Below are 13,035 nucleotides of genomic sequence, written 5' to 3'. Positions count from 1 at the left end.
GAATAAATTGTTTGTAATCATGTACTTTCTTTTTCTTTACCGTCGTAAATAAAACGGTATAAGTGAAGGCTTAAAAATATTTGTACGTTTGTACCAAGAATTTTTATCTTTTATGTTCTTAGTCATTACCGATTAATTAATCCGAATATTTTAAAATATTTTTATGTTTTAAGGATATTTCTGGCATATTGTAAAAATTATTGAATTGTAATGACGATTTTGTATATGATAATGTATTTGTAATTAAATACATTAAAAATATAGTATTTAAATATGGAAGAAGAATTAGAAGTAGGTGGAATAAAGAAGAAGCTGGATTTACAAGAAAGAAGAATTCGCAAAATTAAAATAATGTAAAATAATGAATAGAAGAGGATATAAAATAATGTTGTATGTGGCTAAATGAGAAGAAAAAAAGCTTTTTCTGGCCAAGGAAAAAGAAGAGAAAATAATGCTTTCAGAAGTTGACATTGTTATTATAAATACTATTTGGAAACGACAAACTAGCTTACGATAACGATATTATTTTATTTTAAACGATATACACGTTGGTGCCAAATAATTAATCCAATAGGCCAAATTCCCATTTGCACAAATCATCTCCACCGAAACAATCGGAGAAATATGAATTTGTGAGTACTATTGGTAAATTAATCATATATAATTTTGTAGTGACATACCAAATTATATCAAAATTTTTACATGATATAATTTACGACCAGGAGTAAGTGGCATTTTGCCTGCAGATTTAGATATAGATTTTTAAAAGATAATTTTTTTACTTAATTACTTAATTTAGAATTGATATTTTTCAAACATACATATAATATGTGTAATTGTATTAATTGCAGTGCACTACCACGTTTAGAACATCCACGGTGTATGTAAGTCCTAAAAGCGCGACCAATTTTTCGTGAATGCATCGGTTTCAAAATTTTTATAAACCTTTCAAAAGATATCAGTTCGGATAATACTGATTGGATTTTGAGTGAAATTGACTGAGTCGTTTTTTCGTAATTAAATGTTATTTTTTGCGTTTTCAATAAAACTTCACAAAGCAAAAGAGTTCATGGTTTAAGTCTATATGTTATAGACCTGCGAAAAGTGGTTTAATTATAAAAATGCAAAGTTTAGAGTAATGGTCCGCATTTTTATAACATACAGACACATATATTATTAATTCATTTGAAAGATACCAATTGCAAAACGCATTAATTTCGTTTTAGTTAAAGTGAAAACTTTATTTTCGAAATAAATAGCATTATCTAAATAACATCATCAATGAACAACATTTTCTAAACAAAGTATGTACCTATCAATTTTATTGATTAAGTCTATTACTTTTACGTATTGAGAATTTCAAGCAACTTTTGCATCAAAGCAAAATGCAACTTACAATTAGTTAACTACAAACTGTTGAAAAACATAAAATATTTGAAAGTATTTTTCTATAGTATTTATTGGTATTTTTCTATTATGTTTCCATGAAAAAGTAACAAGATTCAATTGTTATAATATTTTGTTGCTTTTGATGGGTTCTAAACCTCTGGGTCGATGCTGAAAGGATTTTATTAAAACACATTACGCAACTTTTGCAGTTGAATCTATAATGTATATTCGAGCTGTAATTTTATATTATGCTAATCTAATGCATATAATGTTCTGTTCTAGATTTTTGACATTGATTTCTTTATTTATGTGTATTATTCAAATTTATTTGATAAAGTTTGAAGAGTATTATTAGGTTAATTAGAAGTACGTTCATGAGAGTAATACTAATTAGAAACTAGTATAAACGATCTCGTTGTTGAATTTATTAAATTAGAAACTTTATAAAGTTTGTGATTTCCCAGTATACTTATGACTTGCTAATATTTTAACACATGTAGTATTCGATTATTTTTAAATATTTAATAATTTTAAATATTTTGTTTTTAAGTTTTTTTTTAATTTTTAAAAATACTAAATTAATTCTAAATAATCTACGTTTACTAACATTGTGCAATGTTTTGCAATTTGGGGCATATTTTATCTAGTATTTCAAAGGTATTTCAAATGTATCATAAGTTTTCGATACCCAAAAATTATTTTTTTAATTCTCTTTATTAATTGCAATCAGTAATAAAGAAGACATTCAGTATTTTTGTCATATTTGAGCGTTTAGCATTAATTCTAAGAGATTACTCAGTATTTAAGCCTTTTAATTTTTGATAAGTGAATTTAATATGTCGTCGTTATTTAATTATGAAGTGAAAAGGTAGAGTAAATTATATTAAATAGCATATTAAAACAATAATAGTTGAATAAAATAAATAAAAATTAGAAGTAATTGTAATTATAATCAATATTCATATGGATAAATGTAGGCGCTTTCTTATTAGGCCGTTTGTTGATGTGCGATAAATTTTTAAAAAATAAAAAAATATAGCATATTTAACTTTCCCTCACTCGCCCCCTATTTTTTATTACAAATTTTGCGCCTTTAATTTGAATGCATCATGAGGTTTTTTTCCTGTATCTTTGAAGTAATTAGACCTGTCTTGGCTATAAACTTATCAATACGTTTCCTTATCGGTTCAACCGCGTGTTCCCGAAATCGTCGATGAAAATTTGTATTTGCGCATACATACATCCATTCTTTAAGGTACGCCAGAATGTTCAAAAACCTTTGAAACGTAAAGATATATAAAATTTTTCATTTTCCATTTTTTGCGATTACAACTTTCCCTACTGGAAGTTTATCGAATGTGACTGTGAAGAAATTCTTTAACGCAAAATTTACAATTCTTATTGTTAGAACAAATATGAATATTTTTTTATATTATTGAAGTATGTAACGCGTAATAAATGTTCTATAACCAATTAATTAAAAATAAACGAGACATAAAAACTATTTAAGTAAAATTTTAGGAAGGGCGGCATTTTTATCAGTGACCCAGGACGCCAAATTTCTAAATGCGGCCCTGGATTTGTGTATATAAATTTGGTCAAAATATTTGATTTAGTAGTAAAATATTTGTACTCACAATACAAAGTCAATGATCGTAAATTATAAACAACGTCTGCAGAATGTGCTCTCACAACATGGACCTGCCTCTGCGCGCATCACAATTGCCGTGTAAACAGTTAACGAATTAACGACCAAGTCCGCCGCTCCGCATGTATCTTTCAACCTCGATCGACGCGTCAGTGCAGGTTCGATTTCCCTGACCGCTGGATCGTCGCTAGCCGCGCTGTCACTGGAGCTCAGTCAGTTTGTCTTTCGTATCTGTGCAGGCACGAACAGTATTTGTCATGTCTGCTTCGCCCGTTTTGGCGAAGATATTCGTATCTTTTGGTAACGCGAAATTTGAAAAAAGATATCTTCCTAACCACGGTGCAGTCTTCCATCCTGCACCATGCAATCGTTAACATTTAATTCGGCAATTGCATCAGACGCGCGCTCCGAGTGAATGAAAGTGATAGTGTTTGTGTTATTGTTTTAAACAATCTTTATATTTATGAAATTATACAAGTTTTTCACGCCGATCACCTTATCAGCAGCAGGTAATAAAATTATCTTCAATGGCAGACAATTTGAAATGAAATGTTAGGATAGATATTTGCGCCAATGTGTTGTGTAAGAAGACCTTATCAATTAGATTATATCCGCGTGCTTATAATTGTCGCGGAATGCGTTTATCATACGAATTTTTATTTTCTTAACAAGATATATGATAAACTAGCTGTAAGTGAAATTCTGTCTCAAGGTAATTAAGGCATCGTGCCTTAAGGCAAATTGCTGGTACTTCCCGTACCAAAAATTATTATTTTTTTAAAAACGAATAACATTTTTGAAAAAAAAGTACTTTGAAAAAATAAGATTTTTGAGAAACTATAAATTGGACAAAAAAATACTTTTTTTTGAAAAAAATTTGAAAAAAAAAAAAAAAATTTAATTTTTTTTTTTGAAAAAAAAAATTTTTTTTCTTTATTTTGACATATTGTGGAAGATCTGAACTTTTTTTTCAAAGCAATCGTACTGCTTTAACTGCATAGGGACAAAATATAAAGCGCGTAAGCGCCGCGGCGCTGTCTAACGCATAAGCATTGATACGGAACCCATAGGAATGTTAACAAAATGTATACTTATTGTTAAAATTTCTATAAAATATCTGATAATTTGATGTGCATATGTCTAATGATCATTTTTGACCGCCAAATGGCTCATTTTTTTACTTTTTTCATTAGATCTCCGAAACCGCTAGACCTACCTTCAGGAAAATTTTATCGATTCTTCATCTTGTCAATACAAGTGAAATGTTTTTTGAATTATTCAAATCGGACGCTCCGTTCTCTTAAAAACTGAGTTACCGTTTTCGGCACTTTTTGCCCCGTATCTTCGGAACGGCTAGACCTGCCTTCGCCAAAAACTAATCAGCACGTCTCCTTATCAATACGAATCGAATTTTTTTTGAATTATTCAAATAGGTTGATCCGTGTTTCCGAAATCGTCGACGAAAATTTGTATCCGCACATACACATACATACACACACGTACATACATACACACACACATACACACACACACACAATACATCCATTTTCAGAAACCTCTGAAACGTAAAGATATATAAAAATTTTCATTTTTGATTTTTTTGCGATTACTATAACTTGCCCTACGGGAAGTTAATAACACATTTATACTGTGGAACCTTGTTAAGACTATCATGCCTAATAATTTTGTAGCAAATATACGTCATGCTGGTTCCTGCACTTTAAAAGATGAATATTGCTTCTATCCGTTTTTAGGCCCGGGCTCTGGAATAGTATATAAGCTTAATTTTATTATATATATATATATATATATATATATATATATATATATGTGTGTGTGTGTGTGTGTGTGTGTGTGTGTGTTGATAAAACAAAAAACTTCCTAACAGGTATTCATCCAGATAATAAAATAGAAAGAAAACTTAAAATAAATGTCTCTTAAAATAAATGTAATCGAATCTATACGTTTCAAGTCTCAATTTGACTGTTCCTCAGTAGAAACAAAACACACACATGATTAATACACAAAACAAAAGCATGTCAAAGAAAATATTACCTCACAAACAAGCATGTTAGAGAAAAATGAGAATAAACTAGTGGGGTGTGTGGCATCGTGCCTTAAGGCAAATTGCTGGAACTTCCCGTACCGTAACGAAATGTTCGAGGAATATTGAATGTTTTCAAATATATTATTATCAATATTATAAGAATTATATAAACTGAATTGCAAAGTTGAAATTATTTGTTTAAAGTATATTAGAACTTTAATCAGAATGAAAAATAAAATCTGAATTATTTTCGATATACAAAAAAATTTTTTTTTTGAAGAAAAAAAATTGAAAATAAAAATTTGAAACAAAAAATTTTTATTCTAAAATCAATTATTTTATCAAAACAAGCAGAAAGTTTTTTGAATCATTTAAATCGAACGCTTAGCTCTCTCAAAAACTGCCATTTTTGCACATTTAGCTTGGTATCTTCGAAATGGCTGGGCCTGCCTTTGCCAAAAACTAATAATCACTTCTCCAAATCATTACTAATTGAATGTTTTTAGATCATTCAAATCGGATGCTCCGTTCTCTCAAAAACTCGATTTCTATTTTCTGCACTCTTTGCTCTTTATCTCCGTAGCTGCTGGACCTTCTTTTGCCAAAAACTAATCAGCACATCTCCATATCAATAGGAATCGAATGTTTTTTGAACCAATCGAATCGGTTGATCCGTGCGCCCGAAAACGTGGACGAAAAATTGTATCCATACATTCACACACACATCCATTTTTTCTGAAGCATGTAAAAATGTTCAGAAACCTTCAAAACGTCGAGAAATGCTACAATTTTCATTTTTGATTTTTGGACGACCATACAGGAAGTTAATTATTTTTCAAAAAAACGAAAATAATAAATTCGACCATCACATATCAAAGGATGAAATACGAATCCATAGATTTGGCCACTCTTTCACTGAGGAAGAGTCAAATCGGGACTCGAAACGTATGTAACTATTAAATTTATTTAAAATTATCTGGATGGATGCTTGTTCAAGAAATTTATTATTTTATTATATATATATATATATATATATATATATATATATATATATATATATATATATGTTGAAGGTGTTTAAATTTGATGTTGAAATGTATGTTAAAAACCCAATAGTTTACCTGCTTTTTTGTACTACACATTTGGTTTTTATATATTGTTTAAACTATATATTGCTTTTCATCATGCGCATACATATTGTATTTATATATAATTCAAATGTATTATTTGAAAAATAAGAAAAAGATAAAAATAAGCATGTAAAATTATTCAAAGTAAAAATTTCCTGTGCGTTTTCATGAGCCGAACTTTGATTACAACCTGAAACGGAATCAAAACATTCAAATAAATATAGATAATAAAAAATGTGTTTACATATATTCTCCAGCTCTGTGCATATGTTAACGTTAATTAATTAATTGATTAATCCTCCGTCTGAAGACACATACATTAGCTTATCTGATCATGTGTGTGTCTTCTCCCAAAAATCTAATGAAATAAGTTCTTTTTTTTGTTTAGTGTTTCCTTTTCGCTGCCTTTCATCTTTGATTAAAACAATTGTATATTTTAATACAATAATTATGTGTTTTAATACATCTTGGTTTTTATTTGGCTTTGAAAACGAGCAATTTTTTGTACAATGCAATAGAAATTAGGCGTACACAATCATTTGTATGTTTATTATTCAATATTAATTATTATTAATTCAAGCACTAAGATATTATTATTGATCACTCTGATTGATAAATAAAACTTTATTTTTTAATTAATTTATAGGTTTTATATTTATGTATTTAATGGTGATAGATAATAAATATCTTCAGTATTTGATTTAATGAAAATATCTTCTGCTACATTTATTTTCTATGATTTTAAATTAATTTATTGTTATGTTTATGTATATGTGCATATTTCTTTTTGACTATCGACTTTATAACGATCATTAAATTCCCAGACGAGTAAACCTGATATTCCGGTAAATTAATATTTAAATATATGGACAAAAACTCGAAATTCACTTCCGTGCTATGGTTTCATTGGCAATTTAAAATGACCCGTAGAACTAGAATTACGGTATGGTCAAAAAATTTAACCAACCTTATATATATCGCAGCAGCGATGTTCATTTTCACTTGAAAATGTAGATCACAAATATTATTTTCAATTAAAAATAACCCCATTTCGGGCACTAATGTGTGAAATGGCAATGGGAAATCTCTCACAAATTCTCTGAAACGACGTTGGAAGAATATATGAAATAATTTGAGCCCATTCGTCGAATTAGAAAAACATTCTTTATTAATTATACGTTTTGAAGCTTGATGTGTGTCATCATTCCAATCTAAAATACATAAATCAACATAAATATTCGATTAGACAAAATTAGAATTCATATTCGTCAACAATCAAAACTGAACTGAATGACTAACAATCTATATATATATATATATATATATATATATATATATATATATATATATATATATATATATATATATATATATATATATATATTTTTAATTCTGACTATAGTTCTAATATACTTTAAACAAATAATTTCAACTCTGCAATTCAGTTTATATAATTCTTATAAATATTAGACAATGTTACAATATTTATAATAATCTATTTGAAAACATTCAATATTCCACGAACATTTCGTTACGGTACGGGAAGTTTCAGCAATTTGCCTTAAGGCACGATGCCATAATTGCCTCAATACAGAATTCCACTTACAGCTAGTTATTTTTTATTTCAAAATGTGCTTCATTTTATTTTATTTATATTCAAAATCCTTTTTAACTTTCCGTAGGGTGAGTTATAGTAATTGTCAAAAAATCAAAAATGAGTTTTTTTGAATATCTTTACGTTTCAGAAGTTTTTGAACATTTTGGCATACCTTAGAAAATATGCATGTGTGTATATGTTGTTGTGTGTGTTTGATTCCTAATGATAGAGAAACGCGCTGAATAGTTTTTGGCAAAGACAGGTCCAGCCGTTTTGGAGATACGGAGCAAAAAGTGCAGAAAATAGAAACTCGGTTTTTGCGAGAACGCGGCATCCGATTAGAATGATTCAGAAAAGTTTTGGTTTGTTGTGACGAGGAAACGTGCTGCCAAACGTGCAAAAGTGCAAACATTAGCAGCTTTTGAGAGAACGGATCATCTGATTAGAATAATGAAAAAAACATTGTGCTTTTGACAATTTGAAAAATAATCAGTTACTGAAAAAAATTCTCAAATGATTCGGTACGGCAAGTTCCAGCAATTTGCCTTACCGCACGATGCAATGCACCACTAGTTATTTATGTAATTTAGATATATGAATAAGACCAATTTATTCCTCTCTCAGATTTTATTTGTTTCATTTAATTTTCATTTGATCTGTTAAATGCTTAACGAGCGTTGGTCACCAAGCATTGACTTGCAGAAGACTCGAAAATAAATTAAACCCTCAGCTTCGATGATGGTAAAGTGACAGTCCTGACTACACAATCCTTATTAGTCAATAAATTAGATAACTAAAGGTTCCTGACCCGTACTCAATTTCGGTGTTATATTGAGCACATCTCTACAATGATAAATAAGACCGATCGTTACATGTAGAGCAGTTGTGGACGTTTACGTTTTTTACACGATTTATTCTTTAAGAACATTTATTTCTGATATCTTTAAGGTTTTTTACTAATCTGTTTATTAACTTCCCGCAAAAAATTGAAAATGAAATTTTTTATATATTTTTACGTTTTAAAGGTTTCTGAGCATGTTGGCATTAGAAAAAATTGATGTGTGAGTGTGTGCTCGGATACAAATTTTCGTCGACGATTTCGGGAACACGGTTCAACCGATTTGAAAAACATTCGTGTCTTTACCTATAGGAATCTATTTGTGTATTACGTGCTGATTAGTTTTTGGACAAGACAGGTCCAGCCATTTCGAAGATACGGGGCAAAAAGTGCCAAAGAAAGGCACTTCAGTTTTTGAAAGAACGGAGCGTCCGATTTGAATGATTCAAAAAACGTTTTATTTGTACTATCGAAATGAATAAATGAAAATTTTTGGAAAAGCATCTCTAGCTGTTTCGGAAGTCGATTAAAAAAAGATTAAGAAAATGCCATTTGGCGGTCAAAAACGATCATTAGACATACGCACATCAAATTATCAGATATTTTATAGGAATAAAATTAATATTATTGGCAAGTATAAATTTTGTTTACATTACTATGGGTTTTGTAATATTGTTTATCCGTTAGACTGTGACACGGCGCTTACGCGCTTCGATATTTCGTATCTATGCAGTTAAAGCAGCGTGATTGCTTTAAATAAAGTTCTGAATTTCCAAAATATGAAAAAAAAAATCGTTTTTTTTTCAAAAAAGAATTTTTTTTCAAAAATTTCAAAATTCTCTAAAATATTTTTGTTTTCAAACTTTTAAATAGAATTAAATCTTAAAAATTAATTTTTTAATTAAAAAAATAATTTTTGGTACGGGAAGTTTCAGCATGATGCCATACATCACTAATGTTTTATTTAATTGAAATTAATACACCCATAATTTCGTTGCGTCCTGTGTTTAATACCACCTACTTTTAAGACAGAATTAAAAATCGAAAATACAGGGTATCCCAGAACGCAACGTGAAGCCGAAACGGGGTGATCATGCCTTGAAAAATTTTTAAAAAATGTCACGTTGTTTGAAAATTTAAGCTTCTAAATACATTGAGTTTTGGTGAAATTCAATTATTGTGGTTAATTTTTATTAATTTTGTTCATTCAAACTTTAGAACGGTATCCGTGAATAACATTTCTAGGACCACAGTAAAAAGAATAACACAATTGCTCCTAATTTTCAAGAATTATGACTTTTTGTTGAACTATGAACTTTGAATTTAAATTTTTTAAACATAGTCGATTTTGAAAAGGCCCTGCTTTAAAAAATATGTACTAAAGTGTGTCGGCAAGTTTTATCAAAAGTTCAGATGAACAGAATTTTAAAATGATGAAATACTTGATATTAAAAAAATAAAAACCAATTCCATTCCGCGCTCCAGACCTATCATGCAACTGTAATATCCATTTTTACGTGAAAATATAGGCCAAATATATATTTCAAATTGAAAGTAGCCTATTTTTATTAAATTTTATTTTACTACAATCTAATTTTAGTTCAAAATTGTTTAAAACTATGTCACTTCGCAAACAACAAATATATTTTTATCTTCCCGTAGGGCAAGTTATAGTAATCGCAAAAAGATCGAAAATGAAAATTTTCATATATCTTTACGTTTCAAAGCCTTCTGAACATTTTGGCATACCTTACAAAAAATAAATGAATGAGTGTGTGTGTGCGGATATAAATTTTTGTCGACGATTTCGGGAAACCGATCAACCGATTTGAATGTTCCAAAAAACATTCGATTTGTATTGATAAGGAGACGTGCTGATTAGTTTTTGGCGGAGGCAGGTCTAGCCGTTCCAATGATACGGGGCAAAAAGTGCCAAAAATGGTAACTCAGTTTTTAAGAGAACGGAGCGTCCGATTTTAATAATTCAAAAAATATTTTACTTGTATTGACAAGATAAAGAATTGATCAAATTTTCATAAAGGCAGGCTTAGCGGTTTCGGAGATCTAATGAAAGAAGTAAAAAAAAATGTCATTTGGCGGTCAAAAATGATCATTAGACATATGCACATCAAATTATCAGATATTTTATAGAGATTTTAACAATAAGTATAAATTTTGTTTACATTCCTATGGGCTTCGTACCAATGTTTATCCGTTATACGGCGGCGCGGCGCTTACGCGCTTCGATATTTCGTCTCTATGCAGTTAAAGCAGGACGATTGCTTTGAAAAAAAGTTCAGAATTTCCAAAATATTTCAAAATACACTTTTCTTCAGAAAGTCTTTTTTCAAAAAAAGTAAATTTTTGTCAAAAATTTATAGTTTCTCAAAAATCTAATTTTTCAGAGTATTTTTTTTTCAAAAATGTTAATCTTTTAAAAAAAAAATAATTTTTGGTACGGAAAGTTCCAGCAATTTGCCTTATGGCACGATGCCTTGCGCCCCACTAGTTATATTTTATATAAACGATAATGTTTTACTAATTCGACCACTATACACCACTTACTGCATCTTCGCTATCCATTACACTCGCGCGGACTCTCAGTCCGGCAAAGAATTTTGCCATCAATCATAATGCACAGTCTTGAAAAATCTCGAATTATCACTCATATCCGTTTTTTTCAATAATAATGATCCCCATGTAAATTCTTATTTGTTAAAAAATTGAAGTTTTTCCGACACGGACTGACAGTCCGAAATTCTTTTGTTATATACATTTTTTTTATTACAAACTTGAAAAAATATGAATATATTAATTAAACAATAATTTAATTAATTTTTTTCTATAAGTAATTTAATAATTAGCTATTAATTTATTGTTTTTTTTTAACTATTTCAATTTTAACTTTAATTATCATGTGTTTTAAATTAAGTTCAATTTTTTTGTGGAAGACACTGATACGTAAAATAATGTTTCGTAAAGAACTGTTCGATAAATTTTTGTATACACTTAAAACAACAGCCTTTTGAAATAATGTTTTTATCTGGATCTGGACGTCGTAGAACGTCTGTCATTTCACTCGAGCGTTCACAATTGTTTGAAAAAATTAATCGTCCATTGTTGAATGCAAATGTTGTGTAAATATGTGAGTGTCACTTGCAAACATTCCGAGTTAATACGACATTTTTAAGCTGGTGTCAAGCCGAAGACTAATGACACTTGGATATTTTGCGGCAAGTTTTCTTAATGCCAATTAGCCTTACAACTGATACAAAATATTAGTGAAACTTAAATTTTTATAAAGTTCATTTTATATTTATGATATATATGTGTTTCTAAAGACTAATTTTCAACAGCTTGATTTAAGGACATAACTAGTGGGGCGCATGACATCGTGCCTTAAGGCAAATTGCCTGAACTTCCGGTAACAAAAATTATTATTTTAGAAACGATTAATATTTTTTAAAAAAATTTACTTCAAAAAGGTTAGATTTTTGAGAAACTATAAATTTGACAAAAAATTACTTTTTTTTTGAAAAAAAAAATTATTTAAAAAAAAAAATTCTTTCTTTATTTTGACATATTTTTGAAATTCTGAACTTTTTTTCAAATCGTACTGCTTTAACTGCATAGAGACGAAATGTCAAAGCGCGTAAGCGCCGCGTCGCCGTCTAACGGATAAACACTGGTACGGCACCCATAGGAATGCAAACAAAATTTATACTTATTGTTAAAGTCTCTATAAAATATCTGATAATTTGATGTGCATATGTCCAATGATCATTTTTGACCGCCTAATGGCATTTTTTTTTACTTTTTTCATTGGATCTCCGAATCCACTAGACTTGCTTTCATGAAAATTTGATCAATTCTTTATCTTGTTTTTTTAAATTATTTTTATCGAGAGTTCATAACTTCTGGACCTGTCTTCCTAAAATTTTATCAGTTGTTCATTCCGTCAATACAAGTAAAATGTCTTTGAATTATTAAATTCGGACGCTCCGTTCTATTAAAACTGAGTTACCATTTTCGGCACTTTTTTTACAATTGAGAATAAACTGCTCTCCAATCTTTACTAAAAACTAATTAGCACGATTACACGATTATCTTATCCCAGTGTAAGCATGAAGTGGCTGAATTTAAAAATATTAATTATCCAATATATAATATATCCTTTGTAAAGAATTATTTTATAACAATTGTCACATCCTTAGTTTTTTATTAGCGTATGAAGAAGTTATGTGTTTTTGACCAGCAATCAGAACTTGCAGGTTCTATGAGCTGTTGTGATGATTCACTTAACTAAGTCGTTTTTTATAGAAGGCAACCCAAACATTTGTCTTATCTCTGGAGGCAATTCTCGGATAAAATAAACCGTAACATAGC

General features: G+C 29.3%; 1 protein-coding gene across 2 annotated transcripts in view; it reads left to right on the top strand.

Annotated features, from left to right (window-relative positions):
- Nucleotides 1-3,161: 3,161 nt before the first annotated feature.
- LOC113378098 (phospholipid phosphatase homolog 1.2 homolog) overlaps nt 3,162-13,035 on the top strand; it is a 68,482-nt gene continuing 58,608 nt past the window's right edge. Inside the window, exon 1 of one of the 2 annotated variants that reach the window (XM_026618618.1) lies at nt 3,162-3,546. In XM_026618618.1, the coding sequence (XP_026474403.1) occupies nt 3,501-3,546 (46 nt within the window). In that variant the 5' untranslated portion in view covers nt 3,162-3,500. The remainder of the gene's footprint in view (nt 3,547-13,035) is intronic. The other variant, XM_026618617.1, reaches the window with a different exon arrangement.

This window comes from Ctenocephalides felis, unplaced genomic scaffold (genome assembly GCF_003426905.1).
Source record: "Ctenocephalides felis isolate EL2017-DRISC unplaced genomic scaffold, ASM342690v1 CF-g0.4_SCAFFOLD_01886, whole genome shotgun sequence".
In the NCBI taxonomy this organism is placed as follows: Eukaryota; Metazoa; Arthropoda; class Insecta; order Siphonaptera; family Pulicidae; genus Ctenocephalides; species Ctenocephalides felis.
Note: the sequence above shows the minus strand (reverse complement) of the source record. Positions and strands in the feature narration are given on the sequence as shown.